General features: G+C 36.1%; 1 protein-coding gene across 1 annotated transcript in view; it reads left to right on the forward strand.

Moving 5' to 3' along the window:
• Positions 1-26,768, forward strand: part of WDPCP (WD repeat containing planar cell polarity effector) — a 345,410-nt gene that overhangs the window by 59,842 nt on the left and 258,800 nt on the right. Inside the window, exon 9 of the mRNA XM_080831550.1 lies at positions 15,227-15,836. Within this exon, the coding sequence (XP_080687676.1) occupies positions 15,227-15,836 (610 nt within the window). The remainder of the gene's footprint in view (positions 1-15,226; positions 15,837-26,768) is intronic.

Here is a 26,768-nt window from a genome sequence, read left to right on the forward strand (position 1 = left end):
CTTTATCTTTTCTGCTCTTTCTTAGTTTGAATTTTTAAGTTCTTATCACCTATTTCTTTATTACACAGCTTTCTTTAAAAAAGCAAAAAAAAAACCAAAAAGCAAACAACAAAAAATAAAACATTGAACCATGGTCATCTCCCTCTTGTCTGTTGTCACAGTCTCTCTAAATTGGCCACTTGGACCATTGCATAGCCTTTTAGCCCATGTTTCTGTGCTTTTCTTTGTGCCTTCCTATTACCTTAGAATTAAAACAGAGATCTTTTTCTAGAGATTTCCAGACCTCGAGCCCATTACCACACATTATAAAAGTCTTCATTTTTTCATCCCTTAATTATCTATAATGTTCTTCCCTATCTCATTGTTTGGCTCTTCATTATGCTTGTATTTAAACTTTTCACCATGTTCTTTACCACAGCCATTCCCACCTGAATTCTACTTGATCATTTCCTGAAACCTGGCATGTATATTTTAAGAATCTTTTAAAGAGTTATTAGATTTCAGAATTCACCTTATCTGGGGAATGCCTCAAGATAGGATTAAGACCAAGAACTCAAGGTTGCTAGAGGGCAAATCTTAAAAGTACTTATCACAAGGGCTAGTATCCAAAATCTATAAAGAACTTATTAAACCCAACACCCAAAGAACAAAGAATCCAATCAAGAAATGGGCAGAGGACATGAACAGACATTTCTGCAAAGAAGACATCCAGATGGCCAACAGACACATGAAAAAATGCTCCACATCACTCGGTGTCAGGGAAATACAAATCAAAACCACAATGAGATACCACCTCACATCAGTCAGAATGGCTAAAATTAACAAGTCAGGAAACGACAGATGTTGATGAAGATGCAGAGAAAGGGGAGCCCTCTTACACTGTTGGTAGGAATGCAAGCTGGTGCAACCACTCTGGAAAACAGCATGGTGGTTCCTCAAAAAGTTGAAAATAGAGCAACCCTATGACCCAGCAATTGCACTGCTGGGTATTTACCCTAAAGATACAAACGTAGTGACCGGAAGGGGCACGTGCACCCGAATGTTTATAGCAGCAATGTCCACAATAGCCAAACTATGGAAAGAACCTAGATGTCCATCAACAGATGAATGGATAAAGGAAATGTGATATATATATATATACACACACACACACACACACACACACACACAATGGGATACTATGCAACCATCAAAAGAAGTGAAATCTTGCCTTTTGCCACGACGTGGATGGAACTAGAGGGTATTATGCTTAGTGAAATAAGTCAATCAGAGAAAGACAATTATCATATGATCTCCCTGATATGAGGAAGTTGAGAGGCAACATGGGGGGTTTGGGGCATAGGAAAAGAATAAATGAAACAAGATGGAATCGGGAAGGAGACAGACCATAAGAGATTCTTAAATATCACAAAACAAACTAAGGGCTGCCAGGGGGAGGGGGATAGGGAGAGGGCGGTGGGGTTATGGACATTGGGAAAGGTATGTGCTATGAAGTGTGTAAACCTGACGATTCTCAGACCTGTACCCCTGGGGCTAATAATACATTATATGTTAATAAAAACATTTTTTTAATAAGTACTTATCACAAGACAAAACTTTGTAACTATGTATGTTGATGGATATTAAGGAGACTTACTGTAATGGTCATTTCACAATATATACAAATATTGAATCACTGTGTTAAACACCTGAAAGTAATATAATGTTAATGTCAATTAGACCTCCATAAAAAGAAATAAAGGCCTATGGGAGCAGCCAACTATATAAACCAATTAATAATAATAATTAAAAAAAATTAAAAAAAGAAAAGAAAAAGAAAAAAAGGCCAAGAACTCAATGAGAAATTCTTGATCTCTCTTGAAGTTTGTATAGGATATCATTAAACATGCCTAATGGAAGGCGATAGTAGACTTCAAATTAATCTTGCTAGCTTACATGAATATCCCCAGCCAAGGTTCTCTGTCTTTCCTCTCCTTTGTGCTTTTTTCTTCAGGGCATTGTCACTTAACATTTCTCCCTTCACTACACACCACATTTTTAAATTTCTTTATCTTAACATTATTTCTTGGCCTGATTATGTCCTGACTAGTACTTCGAACGAAGTTCATTTGGGGAGGAAAAACTAGCCGCATGAATACGAGAAATGTCTTAGTATATGCAAGTTTAGATTTTAAAAAGTCTGTTTTTTTCTTGGTATTTTGCAATAACTGCATAATTGCATTTGGTGTTTTCAACTTCTTATTTGCAAATGATCTGCTAACAGAGCATCTTATAGCTAAAATATGTATTGACACATTTTCCTTCATATACCTCTTCAGTCACTAGGATATATTTTAATAACTTTAAAAGGCTGCTGAAAATGCAGGTATAACACTTCATTTTCATAACCTTGGTCCATCACATTAGCATTTTTGTAGAAAAACAGAAGGACTAAATTTTCTTCTTCTGCATCTTGTTGCTTTATTTTAGCTGAGTTGAGTCTACTCTTATTGATGCTTACCTGTTTCTTCTACTTCTTATAAACAAAATGTCTTGCTTCAGAATTTTAACTGGAATCTCAGTCCACTTTTCCTATCAATTAAAAATATTAATATCACATTAGGTAATATGCAATTATCATTGCAGTATTCCTGATTGACCGAAATTTGCAATAAGATTTTGTGCCGTGTTAGTCAAATTATTTATAAGCATTTCTCTATGTAGATATGCTTAAGTCACTAGGTATTTATTACTGCTTCTTGTTTATAATAGTACCTGATAACTTTATCGTGACAGTATCTATATGTACAGATTTTGTATTTTCATGGACTGAAATGTTGATTCTGATAATATTGATTGTCTTTAAATATCACATAATTAAGTATGATTTTAAATGAATTTAAAAGTCTGCAATTAAGTATGAACATTATATACCTTATTTAAAATATATTCAGTCAGTCATGTTTATTGAGCTACTACCATATGCCAAGCCCAGCACTAAATATCATAAATAAATGAAATCACTTTAATATTAACTTATATGTTACATCTTTCCTATGTTTAAAATTATCTTCCACGTTTATAGTTTGCAACTACGTTAAGTGTCAGCCACAAATTCTAAATAACCAGATTTGGAATTTATTTAGGATTAGTGTCTCTCATTCTTTTTATCTGCTGTTCTTATGAAAAACTCCATGACTTGCTCTTCAGGAACAACAAGGATAGCAACTATTTATTGCAGTCTCCTCTGTCCCCTGCATATAAGTATGTTGTTATTATTTTTATTAAAGGTTTTATGCATTTATTTGACAGAGATCACAAGTAGGCCAGAGCCAGACGGCGGGGTTGGGGTGGGGGTGAAGCAGGCTCCCCTCTGAGCAGGGAGCCCAATGTGGAGCTTGATCCCAGGTCCCTTAGATCATGACCTGAGCCAAAGGCAGAGGTTTAACCCACTGAGCCACCCAGGTGCCCCTGTCATTTTTAAATCAATATTGCAATCCTGCAGCACAGGTGAATGAATCTACATCTTAGAGATGAGAAAACCACAGTTCCAAGGGGTTTTCTTGACCCAGACTCAAGAGCTCTCTATCACCAAAACAAGGAGTCAGCCCCTGTTATGTGCTGCTTCTGCTGTGTAGCGTTGCTCCGTGGCTATTGTACAGGGTCAAGTCCAAGTTAGAATTAAATTCTGAACCTAACTATGTCAAATACTTTTAAGCCTATAGGTATTTTGGATTTTAATGCTGTCATCTTACTATATTTTAAAAGTGATATAAGTTGGACCTTTTCTATTCATGACATAATACTATTTTCAAAAAGTTTCATGTAACATCATAGAAGAAACTTAAAGTTTTCCTTTTTATCTCCTGTACAAATGCAGAAACTGGCAAAGATGTTTGTGTTTGTATAATTTTTGTGGTGAGGAAATAGTTTGTATTTGGTTCATTTTGGGATGTTTTTACATTTACACCTACAGAGTATGCTGTCTATTTTTAGCACAACTCAATCAATATAAGAATGAAGCATCTTTAAAAGAAGTCAGTTTATTAACACCCTTGCCTTCCAAATTTCCTCAGTCATGCTAAGTAAGGTTTCCCAGATCATCAGCACAAGCCCCCTTTTCATCCCTAGGTTATCAGGCTCCATTGACATTTGCATAATTTGTCTCTTCAGTTCCTTCACCTAATTCTCACTCTTTAGCTCTGTAAGGATCCTTCCACTACACTTGAGGTTCCTAATGTCCTGTGGTTCTTCTCATTCATGCCCTCTGATCACATTGAGGAAAAGCTGGGGCATTCATGGAAAAGTGGAAAAGAACTATTGATTCCCTGTGCTAGCAAAGCAGGGTGTCTTGCAGACACCTTGGTTTTTAGAGTCAGACCCGGATTTGAAACTACAGCTCTATCACTTAGTAACTTTGGGATCAAAGACATTGTAAACCATCTGACACTCATTTTCCTTACCTCTAGAACATAGATTGTAATACCAAATGTTGGAGTAATAAAAAGATGGAATAAAATAATGTATGAAAAGTGATTAGCATAGTACCCTATTTTCTTGCTTCTTCTTATTTTTGGTGGGATTACTCTATTGAGACCTACACACACTCAAATATTTCTTTTTTTTTTTTTTGAAGATTATTTATTTATTTATTTGGCAGAGATCACAAGCAGGCAGAGCAGCGGGCAGAGAGAGAGGAGGAAGCAGACTCCCCACGGAGAAGAGCGCCCGATGTGGGGCTCAATCCCAGGACCCTGGGATCATGACCTGAGCCGAAGGCAGAGGCTTTAACCCACTGAGCCACCCAGGCGCCCCAACACTCAAATATTTTTTAATCTTTATTATTTTCCTTTTTATTCATATATATTTAGATTTTTATTATTTAAATTCAATTAACATAAAATGTATTATTGGTTTCAGAGGTGGAGGTCAGTGATTCATCAGTCTTACATAATAGCCAGTGCTCATTACATCACATGCCATCCTTAGTGTCTATCATCCAGTTACCACAACTCCCCATCCACTTACCCTCCAGCAACCCTCAGTTTGTTGCATATGGTTAAGACTCCCTAATGGTTTGTTTTCCTCTCTGATTTTTGTCTTATTTTCTCTCTTCCCCTGTGATCTTCTCTTTTATTTCTTAAATTCCACATATGAGTGAGATCATATGATAATTGTCTTTCTCTGATTGACTTATTTGCTTAACGTAATACCTCCTAGTTCCATCCATGTCATTGCAAAGGCAAAATTTCGATTTTTTGATGGCTGAGTAGTATTCCATTGTATATATATACCACATCCTCTTTATCCATTCATCTGTCCATGGACAGCTGGGCTCTTTCCACAGTTTGAGTATTGTGGACATTGCTGCTGTAAACATTGGGGTGCAGGTGCCCCTTCAGATCACTACATTTGTATCTTTGGGGTAGATACCTACTAGTGCAATTGCTGTATCATAGGGTAGCTCTATTTTCAACATTTTGAGGAACCTGCATACTGTTTTCTGGAGTGGCTGCACCAGTTTGCATTCCTACCAACAGTGTAAGAGGGCTCCCCTTTCTCTGCATCTTCATCAACATCTGTCATTTCCTGACTTACTAATTTTAGTCTTTCTGACTGGTGTGGGATGGTATCTCATTGTGATTTTGATTTGTATTTCCCTGATGCTGAGTGATGTGGCACATTTTTTCATGTGTCTGTTGACCATTTGTATGTCTTCTTTGGAGAAATGTCTGTTCATGTCTTCTGCCCATTTCTTAATTGGATTCTTTGTTATTTGGGTGTTGAGTTTGATAAGTTCTTTATAGATTTTGGATACTAGCCCTTTGTATCCCATTGTATTGGTTATCTTTTGGTTTTGTTGACTGTTTCCTATGTTGTGCAAAAGCTTTTTATCCTGATGAAGTCCCAATAGTTCATTTTTGCCTTTGGATCCCTTGCCTTTGGAGACATGTCTAGCAGGAAATTGCTGAAGCCAAGGTCAAAGAGGTTACTACCTGTGTTCTCTAGGATTTTGATGGATTCCTGTCTCATATTTAAGTATTTCATCCATTTTGAGTCTATTTTTATGTACGGTGTAAAAAAATGGTCCAGTTTTCATTCTTCTGCAGGTGGCTTTCCAGTTTTCCCAACACCATTTGTTAAAGAGACTGTCTTTTTTCCACTGGATATTCTTCCCTGCTTTGTTGAAGCTTAGTTAACCATATAATTGAGGGTCCATTTCCGGGTTCTCTGTTCTGTTCCTTTGATCTATGTGTCTGTTTCTGTGTCAGTACCCTACTGTCTTGAGGATTACAGCTTTGTAATAAAACTTGAAGTCCGGAATTGTGATGCCACCAGCTTTGGTTATCTTTTTCAACTTTCCTTTGGCTCTTCAGGGTCTTTTCTTGTTCCATACAAATTTTAGGATTCTTTGTTCCATATCTGTGAAAAAAGCTGATGGTGTTTTATTAGGGATTGCACTGACTGTATAGATTGCTCTAGGTAGCATGGATATTTTCACAATATTTGTTCTTCCAATCTATGAGCATGGAATGTTTTTCCATTTCTTTGTGTCTTCCTCAATTTCTTTTATGAGTGTTGTATAGTTTTCTGAGTACAGATCCTTTGCCTTTTTGGTTAGGTTTATTCCTAGGTATCCTATGGCTTTTAGTCCAATTGTGAATGGGATTGACTCCTTAACTTTCTTTTTCTTTTGTCTTGTTGTTATTGTATAGAAGTGGAACTGATTTCTGTCTGTTGATTTTATATTCTGCTACTTTGTTGAATTCCTGTATGAGTTTTAGCAATTTGGGGGTACAGTCTCTTGGGTTTTCCACATAGAGTGTCATGTCATCTGCAAATAGTGAGAGTTTGACTTCTTTGCCAATTTGGATGCCTTTTATTTCTTTTTCTTGTCTCGTTGCTGAGGCCAGGACCTCCAGTACTATGTTAAACAGCAATGGGCGATAGTGGACATGGCTGCTGTGCTCCTGAACTTAGGAGAAAAGCTCTAATTTTTTTTCTCCATTGAGAATTTTATTCACTGTGGACTGTTCATATATGGTTTCTGTGATATTGAGGTATGTTCCCTCTCTCCTTGTACTATGAAGAGCTTTTAATCAAGAAAGAATGTTGTACTTTGTCAAATGCTTTTTCTGCATCTATTGAGAAGATCATATGATTCCTGTCTTTTATTTACGTACTGTATCACATAGATTAATTTATGGATATTGAACTACCCTTGCAATCCAGGAATAAATCCCACTTGGTCATGGTGCATAATCTTTTTAATGTACTCTTGGATCCTATCAGCTAGTATCTTGGTGAGAAATTTTGAATCCATGTTTCCATGTTCTTCAGGGATATTGGTTTGTACGTCTCCTTTTTTTTTTTTTTTTTTGTACTTTTCCTTTTTAATGGGGTCTTTGTCTGGTTTGGGGATCAAGGTAATGGTGGCTTCATAGAAAGAGTTTGGAAGGTTTCCTTCCATTCCTATTTTTTGAAACAGCTTCAGAAAATTCTTCTTGAAATTGTCTGGTAGAATTCCCCTGGGAAGCCATCCAGCCCTGGACTCTTGTTTGTTGGGAGGTTTTTGATTACTGCTTCAATTTCCTTACTGGTTATGGGTCTGTTCAGGTTTTCTATTTCTTCCTGTTATAGTTCTGGTAGCTTTTACATCTCTGGTAATGCATCCCTTTCTTACAGATCGACTAATTTGTTGGCATATAGTTGCTCATATGTTCTTATAAGTGTTTATATTTCTTCGGTATTGGTTGTGATCACTCCTCCTTCATTCATGGTTTTATTAATTTGGGTCCTTTCTCTTTTCTTTTTGATAAGTCTGGCTAGAGGTTTATTGATCTTATCAATTCTTTAAGGAACCAGCTCCTAGTTTTGTTGATCTATTCTCCTGTTCTTTTGCTTTTGATTTAATTGATCTCTGCTCTAATCTTAATTAATTCTCTTCTCCTGCTGAGTTTAGGCTTTATTTGCTGTTCTTTCTCCAGCTCCTTTAAGGTATAAGGTTAAGTTGTGTATTTGCGACCTTTCTTATTTCTTTAGAAAGGCTTATATTGCTATATACTTCCCTCTAAGGACCACCTTTGCTGCATCCCTAAGGTTTTGAACTGTTCTTTCTCATTTTCATTTGTTTCCGTGAATTTTTTTATTCCTCTTTAATTTCCTGGTTTACCCATTCATTCTTTAGTAGGATGCTCTTTAATCTCCACATATCTGAGTTCTTTCCAAATGTCCTCATGTCATGGAGTTCAGGTTTCAAAGCACTGTGGTCTGGAAATATGCCGGGAATGATCCCAGCCTTTTAGTACCAGTTGAGACCTGATTTGTGACCCAGGATGTGATCTATTCTGGACAATGTTCCATGTGAGGAAGAATGTATATTCTGTTGCTTTAGAATGGAATGCTCTGAATATATCTGTCTAGTCCATCTGGTCCGGTGTGTCATTCTAAGCCCTTGTTTCCTTGTCAATCTTTTGCTTAAATGATCCGTCCATTTCAGTGAGTGGGGTGTTAAAGTCCCACTATTATTGTATTATCACCAATGTGTTTCTTTAATTTTGTTATTAATTGCTTTATACAATTGACTGCTCCTGTGTTAGGGGCATAAATATTTACAATATTTAGATCTTCTTGTTGGAGAGACCCTGTAATTATGGTATAGGGACCTTTTTCATCTCTTACTACAGTCTTTGGTTTAATATCTATGTTGTCTGATATAAGGGTTGCTTTCTTTTGATATCCATTAACAGGATAAATGGTTTTCTACCCCCTCACTTTCAACTGGAGGTGTCTTTGGGTCTAAAATGAGTATCTCACAGACAGCATATCAATAAGTCTTGCTTTTTTACCCAATTTGATATCCTGTATCTTTTGATTTGGGCATTTAACCCATTTACACTCAGAATTTAGTGCCATTGTATTACCGGTAAAGTCACTGTCTTTGTGTATTGTGTTTTTTCCTTTCTGGGCTCTCTGTTTGCTTAAATGATCCCTTTTAATATTTCTTGTAGGCTCTTTTGGTGATCACAAATTATTTTGTGATCATAATGGAAGTTTTTTGTTTGTCCTGGAAGATTTTTATCTCCTCTATTTTGTATGACATCCTTGCTGGATAAAGTATTCTTGGCTGTATATTTTTCTTTTTTAAAATTTTATGTATTTATTTTTTAAGACAGAGCATGAGCTGGGTGGGGGATAGAGGTGGAACCAGAGTCTCCATTGAGCAGGGAGCCCAGTCTGGGATTTGATCCCAGGAATCTGAGATCATGACCAGCTAAATATTTTTCTCTTTTAGCACCCTGAATATATCGTGCTATTCCCCTTTGGCCTGCCAATTCTCTCTGGGTCAGTTTACTGCCAATCTAATGTTTCTACCCTTGTAGGTTAGAGACCTTTTGTCCCAAGTTGCTTTCAGGATTTTCTTTTTGTCTCTGAGATTTGCAAGTTTCCCTATTATATGTCAGGGTGTTGACCTATTTTTATTCACTTTGACAGGGGTTCTCTGTGCCTCCTGGACTTAGATGCCTGTTTCCTTCCCCAGATTAGGGAAGTTCTCTGTTATAATTTGTTCCAGTGTACCTTCTGCCTCTCTCTCTCATTCCTCTTATTCTGGGACCGCTATTATTTTAATACTGTTTTGCTTTATGGTATCACTTCTCTCTCAAATTCTCCCCTGTGATCCAGTAGTTTTTACCTCTCTTTTTCTCAGCTTCTTTATTCTCCATTATTTGGTCTTCTATATTAATAATTCACTCTTCTGCCTCATTTATCCTAGCATTAGAGCCTCCATTTCCCATTTATTCCATCTCATTAATAACCTTTTTGATTTCCACATCATTAGATTTTAGTTCTTTTATTTCTCCAAAAAGGGAGTCTCTGCTTTATTCTATGTTTTTTTCAAGCCCAGCTAGTATCTTTATAGTTGTTATTCTGAACTCTAGTTCCAACATCTTATGTCCATACTGATTAGGTCCTTGGCAGTCAGTGCTGTCTCTTGTTCTCCTTTTTGAGGTAAGTTTTTCTGTCTTGTCATTTTGTCCATAGAAGAATAGATGAACAAGAGAACAAAATACTAAGATAGCAACAATGACCCCAGAGAAATATACTCTAAACAAATCAGGTGAGATCCAAAACCAGAAAAAAAAAAAAGAAGCAATATAATCAGACAGGTGGGCAGACAGAACAGAGCCATACATTGGATCTTGTGTGTATTTTCATCTGTTTTTAGAAAACTAGATGCTGGACATCTGGGTGGCTCAGTCAGTTAAGCATCTGCCTTCAGTTCAGGTCATAATCCCAGGATCCTGGGATCAAGCCCTTCATCAGGCTTCCTACTCAGTGGGGAGCCTCCTTCTCCCTCTCCCTCTGCCATTCCTTCTGCTTCTGCTTGCTCTCTCTCTCTCAAATAAATAAAGAAAATATTTTAAAAAAAGAAGGGGCGCCTGGGTGGCTCAGTGGGTTAAGGCCTCTGCCTTCGGCTCAGGTCATGATCCCAGAGTCCTGGGATCGAGCCCCACATCGGGCTCTCTGCTCGGTGGTGAGCCTGCTTTCTCCTCTCTCTCTGCCTGCTTGTGATCTCTGTCTGTCAAATAAATAAATAAAATCTTAAAAAAAAAGACTAGATGCCAAAATTCTAAATAAATAAAAACTTATATATGTACAAAAATAATATTAAATACAAAGAAAGGATAGAATGTAACTGTAAAAATGAAAATGAAAAGGTAAAAAAGAAAAAAAAGAGGGGATATAAATAGATAGGTTAACAGAACAGAGCAATGCACTATATCCCAAGTGTATTTTGGTCAGTTTGTTAGAAGAATCTACATCTCAAAAGTGTAAAGAAAGAAAAGCTTATATACATATTTATACACGCACGCACACACACACACACACACACAAATAAAATTAAATACATTGAAAGGATAGAATGTTACTGTAAAGATGAAAATTTAAAAAGACTTTAACAAAACAAAAATTAAAAAAAGAAGAAAAAGAGAAACAATATGATCAAACAGGTGAAGAGAACAGAGCCATAGACTAGATTCTGGATGTATTTAGGTCTCTCAGAAGAAACTGAATCCCAAAATTGTAAAAAAAACAAAAAACAAAAAAACTTAATATATATATATATATATATATATATATATATATGAAAATAAAATTAAGTACAACAAAAGGATGGAACGTAACTGTAAAAATGAACATTAAAAAAGACTTTAAAAAAGAGTTGATAAAATAAATTGATTAAAAAAGGAAAGAGAAAAAAATTAAGATTGAAAGACTAAAGAATCATGGGGGGAAAAAACATGAATTCTATATACTATATTCCTGGAGTGCTGGAGTTTTATTGTTCTCAGTGATTGGTAAACTTGGTCTTGGCTCATTTTTCTTGCTGATCTTCTGGGGGAGGGGCTTATTGCTTTGATTCTCAAATGTGTTTGCCTCAGGTGGGATTTCACCGCCCTTGCCAGGGGGCCAGGCTAAGTCAGTCTCTGAATTGCTCTATGTGGCTTTTGTTTCCTGAAGGCTTTCCATGGTGCTTTTGAGGATGAGAATGAATATGGCACCCTTCCAATCTCCAGTCCCATCACTGCGAGTTCAGGGCCCCACTCCTTAGTGCAACCTCAGGGAAAAGCACTCCTGTCACTCCTGTCTCTCTGGTCTCCATCCAGTCTCTGTGCTGACCCAGCCTATTACCACGTGTTTCTTTCTCAGGCACATGACCCTGTTTTGAGTCTCCAAACCCTGCAGACTCCTACAGCACACTCCCGCAGTGCTCTTCCCCAGGAGAGGAAGGGGAATCTCCCCAGTTCTGCCACTTCTTGGGCCCTTGCTTATTGATCAGTCACCCGACGGTGCCATGGTTGGAGGGTTATAGCAGTTCCAAGCTGAGAGCCCACTCTTGGTCTAGCTGATTACAACCAGCTTCCCACTTCCAATGCCTGGGAACTCTGCCACAGTCAGGCAACCCTGGTCTTCCTGTGACCCCTCTGATCCTGAGACCACACTGTCCCACCTAGGATTCTGTCCCACTTCACCACCTGAGCACCTTTTAGGCAAGGTTGTCCCTCACTAAATCAGACTTCTAAAAGTTCCGATTTTGTGCTTCGCTGCTATATCACTTTCTGATAGCTGGCTTATGGAGGCTCCCTCCCCTCCATGGTTTATCTTCCCATATATCACCTTGGATTCACTTCTCCACATCTCCTGTCTTGCAGAGAGTGGTCGCTTTTCTATTTGTAGAGTTGCAGCTATTCTCTTCTTAGACCTCTGTTTGAGTTTGCAAGTGTTCAGAATGATTTGTAGCTGTCTAGTTGAATTCTTGGGACAAGATGAAACTAAGGTCTCCTACTCCTCTGCTGTCCTGGACTCTTTCTTAATCTTTAAACTTCTATGGTATCTTTATGTCATGTAGACATTTTCTTTTCTTAAATGAACTTGAGCTATTTAGTGGAGAAGATAGCAGGTGACCCTCTGACCTTGACTAGCATTTTAGAGTTATCTGGGATTGACAGTGGAATTTTTCCTGGTACCAATTCTAGTGGTGGGATGGAGGGTTTCCCCCATACCAACAAGCAATTCTTGTACACCAACAGGGTATTGTAATTCTGATACTATTTACCTAGAGATCTCACAGGTTAAGGGCTCCATCCTAAAAGATTGCACCCCACCCTTACTTCAAATGCCAGTAACAAAACCCTGTTGGTACCTGTGCTTCTGACCTACCAGCTACAGTTTGGAAGTTCCTACAACCTCCTCCTTGGACTTCAGATGCCAGTCTAAAAAAACAACCTGGACTTCTGACTGGCTGTCTGTAAATCAGAGATTCTTCTAACCCCTCTTTGGGTTTGATTTATTTGCCAGAGTGGCTCAGAGAACTCAGGGAAACATTTCATTTATTAGATCACCAGTTTATTATAAGAGGCCGTAACTCAGAAACTGCTAGATAGAAGAGATGTATAGCGCAAAGTATGGGGAAAGGGCTCAGAGCCTCCCAGGCCCTCTCCAGGCTTCCACTCTCCTGGTAGCTCCAATAAATTCACCAACCTCAAAACTCTCCAAGCCTCACCCTTCTGACTTCATTACATAGGCATGATTAATTAAATCATTGGCCATTGGTGATTGAGTTATCCTCCAGCCCCTCTTCCCTCTGGGAGGCTTGGGGATGGGACAAAAGTTCTAACCCTCTGAACACTTGGTTGACAACCCTTGACAACCAACCCTCACCCTTAGGTACTTCACAAAAGTCACCTCATTAACTTAACAAAAGACACCTTTTCACTCTCAGCATTTAGGAAATTCCAAGAGTTTGGGACCTGTGAGCCAGGAGTTGTGGAAGAAGACTAAATATATATGAGAAATATATTTTGGTTATCTGAATAATCATACATATAGATTTCTTATAAATTGCAATATCATACTTACCCTTTCTTTTGGTGAAACTATAGATCCTGTTGGGTTGACATAAACTCTTAGAAATCAGGAAGCCTGGACCTTGAGCCTAATTTGTAATATACCAAGACTGCCATCTGGCTAAGCTCTTCCTTTTAGGCTTTCTCTGTATGAGTACAGGCCCTATTCAGAGTCAGTTGGCCTCTCAGTTTTCTGCCCAGAAGCTTCCTTTACAAAACTTTAAGCCTTCTGGAAGTATGGTATTTCAACCAGCATTATATTATGCATGTGTATTTAATTCATAGTTTTAAAAGTTTACTGCATACCCACTACCTGCATAGGTTTTGGCTAGCTGCTACATAGGACACATAAAAGAAGTGTAAAATAGATGAGACAGGGTTTTTTTTTAAGCTTATAGTAAAAAGGAGGATGTTTGTTCAAATATTAGAAGTAGAGGCGCCTGGGTGGCTCAGTGGGTTAAGCCTCTGCCTTCAGCCCAGGTCATGATCTCAGGGTTCTGGGATCGAACCCCACATTGGGCTCTCTGTTCAGCAGGGAGCCTGCTTCCCCACCCCCTCCGCCTGCCGCTCTGCCTACTTGGGATCTCTGTCAAATAAATAAATAAAATCTTTAAAAAAAAATATTAGAAGTAAATGAAAGGCTGAATGTCCCAAGCAAGTCATTGGCTAAGTTAGAGTGGGGAAGAGTGAACAGAGGAGGTGCGATCAAAGAGAAAGGTTGCCACCCAGCTGGAAGGAATCCAGAAACTGGAATAGCATTTGTTCTAATTCTTCAAGGGTGAATATGATTGGTAGGAAGAACTGAGTCTCTATGTGGATTTCAGGCAAAGGACATGAGTTAAGTTGTTAAAAGATAAACTGAGGCATATTTAAAATTTTAAGAGTTTGAGCAAAAATTTATTCTAGTTGGGCAGCAACAGGCTAGAAGTGTTTAGGAACTCTGCTGAGAGGAACCAAGGGATAAGCTTATATAGAGAAAGTGCAGAAGTGAAGAAAGGAAATTATTTGATTGGCTAAAGCTTAAAGTCTAGTTGGCTTTTTGTGGTTGGTATCCTTAGCATTTTGATTTTATGAATGGCCTATTGTTTTATTTCTTAATTCTTCTCCCCAGGTGTTCCTTGTAGCCTTTTCTACCTACAATAAATATGATTTAAAAATTTTATTTCATGAATAGTGACAAATCATATTACTTATCAGGTCTTAATTTTTGTTTTGTTTTAAAATCAGTGCATTATTATATAACATTTCTTTCTCTTGGTCATTTGTCTACTTAACAACCTTCAGATCATTTCTAATAGTAAAATATTTCTATAAGACTGTTAACAGGGTTCTAGTTCTTTTCCTTTGCCTACCCTGCCCTACTAATTAGAAGTGTTCTGGTAAGTAATTAATCAAAAATTTCAGAATTGGGAAGGGTAGTGTATAGGAGTGAGATTAGCTAAATTATTTAAAGTCCTTTATTTGTTTTTTAAAAAATTAAACTTATGATGTTTTTAGGTATTCTGCTAACCATATTATCTTAGTAAAAGGCCACCTTGTTAATTTTTATATATTGAATGTATTTGTCTTTAAGTTATTTATAGACTTTCAGAAACAATGTGTTAATATTAAAATCTTATAATTTCTGTAGCTGTATTCTATATGTGCCATATATTTATATATGTTCTATGTGAGAGAATTATATATACAAAAATATATAGCTTACTTACATATTGCTGATGTTTAGGGTGATAATTGATGCTCTTCAGTATGATGATGGATTAATATGCAGGCCTGTGTGTGACAACTGAAGAAAAACCAAGGTCTTTGTGAACATAAATGATACATTTTTACAGGTCCTGAGTTGTGTCCGCACAGAATGGGATCTACTGGATGTTTGCTTTGGCACCAAACAGCCTTATCAGGTGTTGACAGTGGAGAACTCCATCAGTGTGGACAAAGAGCCCATGGCTGACAGCTGCATCTATGAATGCGTTCGGAACAAAATCCAGTGTATATCAGTAACTAGAATACCACTAAGATCAAAGGCCATTAGCTGCTGCAGGAATATTTCTGAAGACAAACTAATTCTGGGCTGTGAAGATTCTTCAGTAATTCTGTATGAAACTCATCGTAGAGTAACTTTCTTAGCTCAGGCTGAACTTTTGCCTTCATTAATAAGTTGCCACCCAAGTGGTGCCATTCTACTAGTTGGCAGCAACCAAGGGGAGCTTCAGATTTTTGATATGGCTTTATCCCCTATTAACATCCAGCTCCTGGCTGAAGACCGCTCACCCAGGGAGACTCTGCAGTTCAATAAATTCTTTGACATTTCCAGCAGTCTTGTTCAAATGCAGTGGATAGCTCCTCAGGTGGTTTCTCAGAAGCCAGAACGTAGGGGCATCTCTGATCTCCTCTTCCTCAGGTTTGACAGAGGACCTTTGGGTGCACTTTTGTTTAAACTTGGTAAGTCAAGAAAGTTGGTGAGTAAGTAAATTAAAATGTTCATGATGGTGACGTTATGATTAAGAGAATAAAACCATTCTAGAAATGGAGGTTTTCTATGTTATCCCATAAATAAGCTTGCCTTTCAAACATTTCATATAGTTCCTTTTTTTCTTTTTTCAAGTAATCTCTATGCCCAACCTAGGGCTTGAACTCACAACCCTGAGATCAACTCATGTGTTCTACCAACTGAGCCAGCCAGGTGCCCTCATATAGTTTCTTTAAGAAAGCTTTGTGGATGATTTTCTAAACGTTAAGGAACATTAGTGAACAATTTGGAAATTGCATTAATTGCCCATTGTGATGCATAAAAAACTTAAACTTCCACATTTGATATCCAAAATAAATACATATGTGAATATTTTAAAAGTACTTACTATGCCTGTTAAAAAGTTCTGTTTTGGGGCATCTGGCTGGCTCATTTGGTTAACTGGCTGCCTTTGGTTCGGGTCATGATCCCAGGTCCTGGGAATGAGCCCCACATCAGGCTCCCTGCTCAGCAGGAAGCCTGCTTCTCTCTTTCCACTACTTGTACTCTCTTGTGTCAAATAAATAAATAAATAAATAATTTTTTTTAAAAAAAAAGTTCTGTGTTGTAGGAATAAGATGTTTTTTTCTATTTTCTATTATTTTAGATAATAGGTATCCATTGTTTCCCAGACTAGAATGTGTAAGACAGATGTTTTAAACAAAGAGAAATTGGGGCACCTGGGTGACTGAGCTGGTTAAGCAGCTGCCTTTGGCTCAGGTCATGATCCTGGAGTCCTGGGATCGAGTTCTGCATTGGGCTCCCAGCTCCACGGGGAGTCTGCTTCTCTCTCTGACCTTCCCCCATCTCATGCTCTCTCTCACTCTCTCTCTCTCAAATAAATAAATAAAATCTTAAAAAAAAAAAAAAAAAGAAAGTGAATGTTTGGAGAATTTGGTCAGAGAGTTGAATAACTTTTTTTTTGTTTCCTTTAGATAAAAATATTGACAAAGATTTTTTAGTATTATGAAAATCATGTATTAATGTTGCCCATTTCAACCAGGAAACTTTTTTTTAATATATTAAATATTTTTAAGTAATCTCTACACCCAACGTGGGGCTTGAACTTGAAGATGAAGGGTAGTATGTTCTACTGACTGAGGCAGCAGGCACCCCTCAACCAGAAAACTTTGAAATAAAATTGTAGAAGTATGATTTATTTGTCTTTTGCAGTTTTGCCTTACCAGCTATGCCCTATAATATTCTTTAGGTAGTTTTGTATAACTTAACATTCTTGAGAGTACCTCACTTAGGTTTGAAAACTAGATTTTAATTAATGCATATTATTGCAACTTGAAAACATAGAAAAGTAACTATATTTCTAAGCCCATTACATGATTTGTTTCTGTCATACAAGTTAAGTTTTTAAAGACATTGTAGGATTTGTTAAATAGCTGTCAGTTTACTTTTTTTTGTAACATATCTAAACCTCTGAAATTGAACCCTTGAAATAAATCTAGTTGAAAATGACTTGATTAACCTGAAAGATATAATGAATATAATGTAAGGACTATATTCTTTCCACATAATAAAAATGCAATTAAATCTCTTTATAATGTTCATGTTGTCCAAGAAAAAAATGTTTGGAATCTCGTTTATTGTAAAATAATCCAGTTCTACTTTGCCCAGCTACATGTTTAACAGTTTTATGTCTCCATACACAACACTCATTAAAGTGGATGTTAGATGTTTTGCATGTCTGTTAAAACACACACACTCTCTCTCCCTCTCTCTCTGTCTCTCTAAATTACCCAGTTACCTGTCAAACAAAAGGCTGTCTGCCCACATATACCTAGCTTTTCTTCAGCCCTCCCTTGTGGGCCTACTCACAACAGCTTTGCAAAAAGCACAGCTTTCTCTTCCTATCTCTAGCACATTTGCCTTCTTACTAAAGTAAACAGGCTCTCAGCGTAGGGATTTAGAGGGCTTCCTGCTAATTGCCAGCTTGTAAACTTAATTGGACTGTCTCCCTGGGCACTGTTCCTAAATCAATTAGGCAATGAGTTGGCTGTCACCTCTTTTTCCCAAGAAGGTCTCTTGGAAGAGAATTATCCAATAGAAGTCAAGCATTCAAATGAAAAGGTGATAACTTCTGCAACTGACATTTATCATTTAATTTTATTTTCAATATGACTCTTAAGTTTTATGGGATAGGGGAAATTTTACAGGCTTACAGACTCCTTAAAAGATCTAAATATGGAGTTTCCCAGAATTTAAAAAAAATGTATTATAAGATTAATATTTAGTACAGATTATTTTTTCTAGGAAGAGTTGATTCCTTGAAACAGTAGATTCCAACTAACAGATCTTTTTTTTTTTTTTTTTTAAGAAAACCCTGTTTAAAGAACAGATTTTTCTTAGGTTCTGCTACTAAATACATCCAAAAATTTTAATATACTTCTTGAATTAACACAGTGCTGATTCTGGGCATCCATGTGGAATTTTCATGTATAATTCAAGTTACTGCATATATAAACAGGTAGTTGCATGTGCAGTTTCTCCACTAGGGAGCATTTACGAGATTTTTTCATAAGCTTGTTATGCAAGCCTTTGGAAAATTTGACATGCAAGGTGTAGCTTACAATTTAAGAAGCTGACATAGATCATAGTTTAAAATAGAATGCTGTCATATGTAAACGTGGTAGTGGCTGGTGCCAATATGCTAAGATTTTTGGAGTTTGACTTTTAGAATAGGTCAGTGTAATGTTGAAGGAAAACTTTGTTCCAAGGCTAGGACTTCCATTCTAAATCCTTCATCACACAAATGTTTCGGGTGAATAAAAGGCCACCACTACTGTTAGAAGAATTTGAAGAGCATGTCTTCCTCAGGAGAGAGCTAGAAGTATCATCCTCCCGCATGGAAGCCAAGAGGTACTGTTTTATGTAAAGCAAAATGTAATCAGATTTCTTTGCTTGGCAATCATTGTCCCATATTTCCACATATGTAGACTGAAATTAATTTTCAAAAGAGGAGTCCCTAATTATATTACAGTGATATTAAAGCTTTTGCATTCTCATCAGTACCTTTTTCAACTTTCACTGCTCTCTTTAAACTCATATGATCAGCTCCCTGCCCTCTCAACAGAGAGTCTTACCTTTTAATTGGCACTTCACTAAGTTTATCTGCTCCTCACCACCTACCCACTCCTCTAATCAACCATTTACCTTGAACATAAATCTTATTATCATGGATATAAATCTTTCCTTCTCAATTCAGTGGAAGAGGAGCCCTTCCTCTTATCTAAGACTAGTTCCACTGCTAGTTCCAGTCTGGATCCCACTACATTCCTATGGATCCCTTTACGTTGTCATCCTCCCCACTTCACCTGTGAATCTTGTAACACCAGTAGATATAGACCCAGCCCACACTATAAAACAAACATCTCTTCCTTAAAATTGTTTCTCCTGTTACTAATCAAATGTTCTTTCTTCTTTTCATAGTCAGACTCACTGAAATAATAGTGAACCCTGACTTTCTCTGCTTCTTCACTTCCCATTCATTCCTCACAGTACCAAATTTTGGCTTGAATCTTCAGTGTCCTGGAACTGCTCTTGGAAAGGTGACCAGAGACTTCCTACTTGATACATACATACATATACATATATATACATATATGTGTGTGTGTGTGTGTGTGTGTGTGTATGTACATATACATATATGTGTGTATATATACACGTATATATATCAAGTAGGAAGTATATATATGCATATATGTATATATGTATCAAGTAGGATACACACATACATATATATGTATCAAGTAGGAAGTCTCTGGTGACCTTCCTACTTGATACATACATACATACACACACACACACACACACATATATGTATGTGTGTGTCTATATATATATATATTTTTTTTTATGTTACTTGATGACTTTTCAGCATTTGATGCTTGCTGACCACTTTTACTGTCACAGAATTCTCATCATACTGCCCTCTGTAATCTGAGATACACCTTTTCATCACTTTTTCATACTCTTCTTCTGGATACTCAGGAATATGTTGACTCCCTAAGGTTCCACTTTTAGCTCTCCTCCCATTTTATACAGAGTGAGAGTTTCTAATTTTCTTTCCCCCAAACCTGTTTCTTCTCTTATATTCTCCATTTTGGTGGATGGTACAGTTACTCAGATGGAATCCCAAGTCCGAAATCATCCTAGAATCCTTCCTCACCCCGATTGCCATATTCAGTCAGTGGCCAAGTCCCATCAGTTCTACCTTCTAAATACTCTCAGAAACATCTCTTTTCAGCCTTACTGTCATGACCTTAATCTTGACCTTCCCTGTTTTCAAGCAGTGATCAAGTTGGTAGCTTTCTGTCTGTAATGTTCTGCCTTCCAATCTTCTCATCCTGCCCTACAGTTAATCCCCTGAACTGCCACAAGAGTGATCTAACTGCAGATCTGGTCATGGCCTGAAATCCTTCAGTGGTTGATAAACCCTTGTTTGCCTCTCAGGCTTCATTTCCCCAGCTGTTTTTGCAGGATTGTAGCTCCCCATGCACGGCGTGTGCTCTCACACCCTCTCTTTCCCATGGTGGTTTCAATAGTATTCCATCCACCTGGAGTGCCCCTCTAGTGCTCTAACTAGAGCCTGCAAAGTTGGGAAAAGGTTAAATCTTCTAGTGATTATATCAAGGAAGAAATAATTAAAACTAACCTCTTCCTTCTCATAGGATTTTGAAAATCAAAGGCAAAATGTATATGTGCGTGTGTGTGTGTGTGTGTTACTCTGTCTAAAAAACAAGTAGTATGATTTTTTTCTTAATATTTTTGTGAGAAGTATGTTTTCTTCAAAAGAGTTATTTTTAATGAGCTATTGAAATATTACGATTTACCCAAGTGGTAATTGGGGGTAATTTATTAATGGAAAGAATGTCAGATAATTTATTAGATGCCTACTCATCTTAAAATTGGATCTCATATTATTTGAAATGGACTGTTATTCCAGATAGCATTCTGCTTTCTTTAAACTAGAGTGATGATGGGTTTTTAAATCAAGTTTATTGGGATATAATTTACATAAAATAAAACGTGCCCATGCCAGATGTACAGTTTAATGAGTTTTAACCAATGTATATATTCTCATGATTACCACTACAATCAAGATATAGAACATTTCCATCACCAGAAATTCTCCCAAACCCCGTTGCAGCCGTTCCCCATCTCCCTCAAACCTAAAGAGCACTGACCTGCTTTCTGTTATTACTGATTAGATTTGCTTTTTCTAAATTTCATAGAAAACAATTCATAAAGTAGATTTTTTAAGGTCTTACTACTTTCACTCAGCATTTATCTGTGAGAATCTTCCATATTAATGTGTATATCTGTAAATTTTCTGAGTAATATTACTGAGTAATATTCCATTGTATAGATAAACCACAATTTGTATATTGTTCCACGTGTTAATAATGGACATTTGGGTTGTTTCCAGATTTAAGCTAATATCAATAAAAATGCCAGTACTTTTGTGTACACTTCTTTCTATCAACATATGTTTTAATTTCTCTTGGGAAAAACAGGAGTAGAATGACTGGGCCATAGGTTAAGTGTATGTTTAACTGAAGAAGAAACTATTTTGGAGTTCTAGTTGCTCTATATCCTAACACTTAGCATTAATGGTCTTTTTAACTTGGGGTATATCTCATGGGTTTGTAGTGGTGTTAATTTGCATTTCCCTGATGACTGTTGAAGTTGAGCATAATTTTATATGCTTATTTGCCGTGTATCTTCTCTGATGAAGTGTCTTCAAATCTTTTGCCCAAATTTAGTTGGACTGTTTATTATTGAGTTCTAATTTTTATATACTGAATACAAGTTATTTGTAGATGACTAGTATTATGAATATTTTCTTCCAGCTTGTTATTAACTTTTCATTTACTTAATAGTGTGTTTCAGGTAGCAGAAGTTTTTAATTTTAATGAAATTCTATTCTTAAATTTCTTTATGACTTGTGTTTTTTATGTACTCTATGAAGTATTTGTCTAACCCTGTTTTCTTCTAGAAGTTTTAGGGTTTTAGCTCTTAGAGTTAGGTTTATGGTCTGTGTCAAGTTAATTTATTGCATATGGCATGAGGCATGGATTGAAATTAATTTTTAAATATGAATATTCATTTGTCCCAGACCCAATTGTTGGAAAGATTGATCTTTCTCTGTTGAATTGCCTTGACCATACATTTATGTTTCTATGAACAGACTCTATTTTCTCCCACTATTCTACCTATACTTCAGTGAGTACCACACTGTCTTAATTACTGTAGTTTTACAGTAAGTCTTGAAATCAAGTACTGTTCTCCAACTTTGTTCTTTTTCAGAATTGTTTGGCTACTCTAGATTCTTTGAATTTCTATGTGTATTTTAAAATGAACTTGTCAGTCTCATAAAAACACTTGAGATTTTGATTGGGATTATGTTGAATCTATAGTTCAATTTGGGTTGGAATGACAATTTAACAGTATTGAGTCTCTAAATCTGTGAACACAGTATCTCTCTGTACTTATTCAGATCTTTTAAAATTTCTCTCAGCAGTGTTTTTCAAATTGTAAATATCTTATATATATTTTGTTCATGGTTTTGGGTGCTGCTGTATTTTTATACTACACACTGTATAATATCTTAATACTATACAGTATTAGTACTGTATAGTATTTCAATACTGTGTGGCATTAATACTGTATAGTATTTTTAATTACAATATTGCATAGTATTTTAATTACTACATAGTATTTTTAATTATAATTTTAATTGTTCATTGGGATTATATAGAAATAAAATTTTAAAATATTGACCATGTATCCTGCAACCCTGTTAAACTCATTTCTTCATTGTAATGTTTTTGTAGATTCTTTAGGACCTTCTGAGATGACTATAACAATAGCAATTAAAAACAGTTTTATATCTTCTTATTTAACCTGTATGTCCTTTATTTTGGTTTCTTCCCTTATTATATTAGCTAGAATCTCTAGTACAATATTAAATAGAAGTGGCAAGAGATGACATCCTTGCTTTGTTTCTGATCTTAGGCAGAAAGCATTTAGTTTTTTCACTGTAAGTATTATGTTATTAGGTTGAGGAAGTCCCCTTACCTTCCTAGTTGGCTGAGATGCATTATCTTGAGTGGATATTGAATTTTTTCAGGTGCTCTTTTTTGCGTCAGTTGAAATGGTCATGTTTTTTCTGGTCATATGGTGAATTATATTGATTAGTTTCCAGATGTTTCAGTGGCCTTGCAGGTGTGGGATAAATCTCTCTTGTTCATGATACATGATCTTTTTTTTTTTTTTTAATTTATTTGACAGACAGATCACAAGTAGGCAGAGAGGCAGGCAGAAAGAGAAGGGCGGAAGCAGGCTCCCTGCTGAGCAGAGAGCCTGATGTGGGGCTCGATCCCAGGATGCTGGGATCATGACCTGAGCCGAAGGCAGAGGCTTAAACCACTGAGCCACCCAGGCGCCCCTACATGATCTTTTTAATATATTGCTGGACTTGCTAGTATTTTGTTAAGGATTTTTGTATCTATTTATGGGAGATATTGGTCTATAGTTTTTCTTTTCCTGGGATATTGCTTTCATTTTTGATATCAGTGTAATGCTAACATCATGAAATGAATTGTCAGGTGCTCCCTCTTCTTATATTTTGAGTTGTGTAGAGTTGATATTATTTCTTCTTTTGATGTTTGAGAGAATTCACCAATAAAGGCATCTGGGCATGCAGGTTTTGTGTGTATGTGTGAGCACATGCATGTATGTGTTTGTGCATAAAGGTTCTTTAACTATGAATTCAAATTTAAATTATACAAGGTCAATTTATTTATTCCTTCTTGAAAGAGCTTTGAGAGTTTGGATCTTTCAAGGAATCCATTTCATTTACATTATATTTATTTGTTTAAAGTTATATTAATCACTATTATTTTTCAATGTCTGTAGTTCTATAGTCTTCTTCATTGTTGTAAGTTGTGTCTGCTCTCTTTTTTTAATCAATTTAGACAGATGTTGGTCAATTTTACTGATCATTTCAAAGAACTATCTGTTGATTTCATTGGTATTCTTTATTTTCTACTTCTTATTTTCATCATTTCCATCCTTCCATTTACATTAGGGGTAATTTGCTCTTCTTTCCAGAGGTTCTTAACATAAAGCTTGGATTGTTGATTTTAGATCTTTCTTCTTTTCTAATTAAAAAATATTTAAAACTAAAAGTTTCCCTCTAAATACTGCTGTAGCTGCATCTCACAAATTTCAGTGTTATATTTTTATTTTTACTCATTTCAAAATATTTTTAAATTTACTTTGTGATTTCTTCTCTATTTTTATTAATATTATTTTTTTTTTTTAGTAATCTCTACCCCTAAACATGGGGCTGGAACTCATAACCCTGAGATCAAGAGTTGTATACTCTACTGACTAAGCCAGCCAGGTGCCCCTGTGATTTCTTCTTTAAATTATAGTTTGTGGGGCACCTGGGTGGCTCAGAGGGTTAAGCCTCTGCTTTCGGCTCAGGTCATGGTCTCAGGGTCCTGGGATCGAGCCCCGCATCGGGCTCTCTGCTCAGCGGGGAGCCTGCTTCCCCCCTCTCTCTCTGCCTGCCTCTCTGCCTACTTGTGATCTCTCTCTGTGTATCAAATAAATAAATAAAATCTTTAAAAAAAATAAAAAAAAATAAATTATAGTTTGTTTATTTACTTATTTATTTAACATTTTATTTATCCAAAAGAGAGGTAGAGCACAAGTAGGGGAAGAGGCAGAAGGGGAGAGAAAGGGACAGTCAGACTTCCTCCTGAGCAGGGAGCCCAATGTGGGGCTCCATCCCAGGACCTGAGATCACGACCTGAGACCTGAGCTAAAGTCAGACTTTTAACCACCCAGGCACCCCTAAATCAGTTTGTTTTTTTTAAAGAATGTTGATTAATTTCTAAATGTTTGGAGAACTTCCAGACATCTTTCTATATTGATATCTATTTTAATTTCTGTTGTGGTCGGAGAACCTACTCTGTATGATTTCAAAGCAGCTAAATTTATTGAGGCTTGTTTTATCACCCTGAATATACCCTATCTTGGTTGATAGTCTATGTACATGTAAAAAGAATGTGTAGTTTGCTGTTGTTGGGTGAAATATTTTATAAATGTAAGGTCAAATTCATTGATAGTGTTTTTCCAGTATTTTCTATTTTTGCTGACTTTGTTTACCTGTTCTCTCAATTAGGGAGAAATGCTGAAATCTCCAATTATAATTGTGGTTTTGATTCTTTCTTCTTTTAGTTCTATCACTCTTTGCTTTATTATTTCAAACTTTGTTATTAGGTACATTTAAAGATTGTTACGATTCTTCATGAATTTTCAACTCTTTATTATGAAGATATAGAATTTTAGTTTAATTCATTTTTATTTCAGCATTTTAAAAAATCCTACTGTTGTCTTTTGGCTTACATGATTTCAGAAGCAAAGTTTTCAGTTTTTCATAACTTTTTATGTGTGTTCTTTTCTTTGGCTACTTTTAAAGATTTTCTCTTTATCACCTTTTGAGCAATTTGATTATGACTATATTTTAGTCTTTTTACTTGACAGGTCAGTTCCTTCTCTTGCTAGAAGTATTGCTTAGGGTATAGATGGAGGAAACAGATTTCAGATATTTTTGGTTCCCTATAAAGTTCCTACACATTAATATCTACTGCCAAGGAACCACCCTGATTTATGAGAGCTTCCAGTGCTTGATTGCAGGCTCTTGAAGGCTTTTGGATAGTACCATTCATTGATTCTACCAACACAAAAAGAATAATGAGGTTTTATTGCTTAGTATAGCCAGGGCAATTCCCCAGATTCCCTATCAAGTTGAGTCCTGTCAGATATAGCACAAATTCTTATTTTGATGTGACTTGAAGTTAATATGAAGAATTTCGGCATCTTCTTATGAACTAATATACTTTTTAAAATCCTAAATCCTATAACTATTCCAGTTAAATGATGATGATGATAGTAATAAAAAGAAGAATTGCAGTAATATTTTATATGCTTTACAACTTACAAATAACTTCACATACATTTTCTCATTTAGCTTTATGATTATTTGTACTGAGATGAGAAGTTTTTATAGACTCAGTCTAATCAGTAAACATTGCCTGAAGAAAAGGATTTTATAGCCAGCCATTTTTGAAAGATTTTTTAAAAATGCTCAAAAGCCCTAATACTGTCATTTAATTGCACAAAAATCATTAGTTTATTAGTTTCAAATGAGATCAAACCTATATAAAAATGATAAAATGAAATTAGAACAGAATGACTCACTTTTTTTTTGTAGTCTTGGTCCTCTAAGATTGGAATTAGATTTTCTTTCATTTTGGAAGGACAAACAAATGTGTTTATATTATACCAAGAATATTTCTAAGTAAATATTAGTTGTGAAGGGCATCACTAGCAGGATTAATACTGAGCATTTCTTACTTCAATAGAGTAGTCTTTAAATGCCAATTTAAGATAAATTAGTATGTGGTAGCTATGAAAAAACTATTAATTGAGAGGACCCATTAATAAAAACCGGCTTAAAAGTATTTATATCGTCATATTTGTCAGGATATTTGTACTTACCCACACCCACACCAAAGTATGTGGGGCTGACAACTAGAAACAACCTAGAACTGATGAATCTGGTTAGTAAGAATTGTGTTCACATCAAAAAACCTGTCTTTAAATGTATACAACAGAGGTCTAAGTAACTGATGGGAAAAATAGAGTTAACTATTATGGTCTACCTAAACATCCTTCTCATGTTTATTCATTTTTAGTGTAAGTTTCATTATGTTGAATACAAATTAATTAATGCTGAATGATAGGCATAAGATAGATGGAGTTGGTAGCTGGTATTC

This window comes from Martes martes (assembly GCF_963455335.1).
Source record: "Martes martes genome assembly, contig: scaffold_78, whole genome shotgun sequence".
NCBI lineage: Eukaryota > Metazoa > Chordata > Mammalia > Carnivora > Mustelidae > Martes > Martes martes.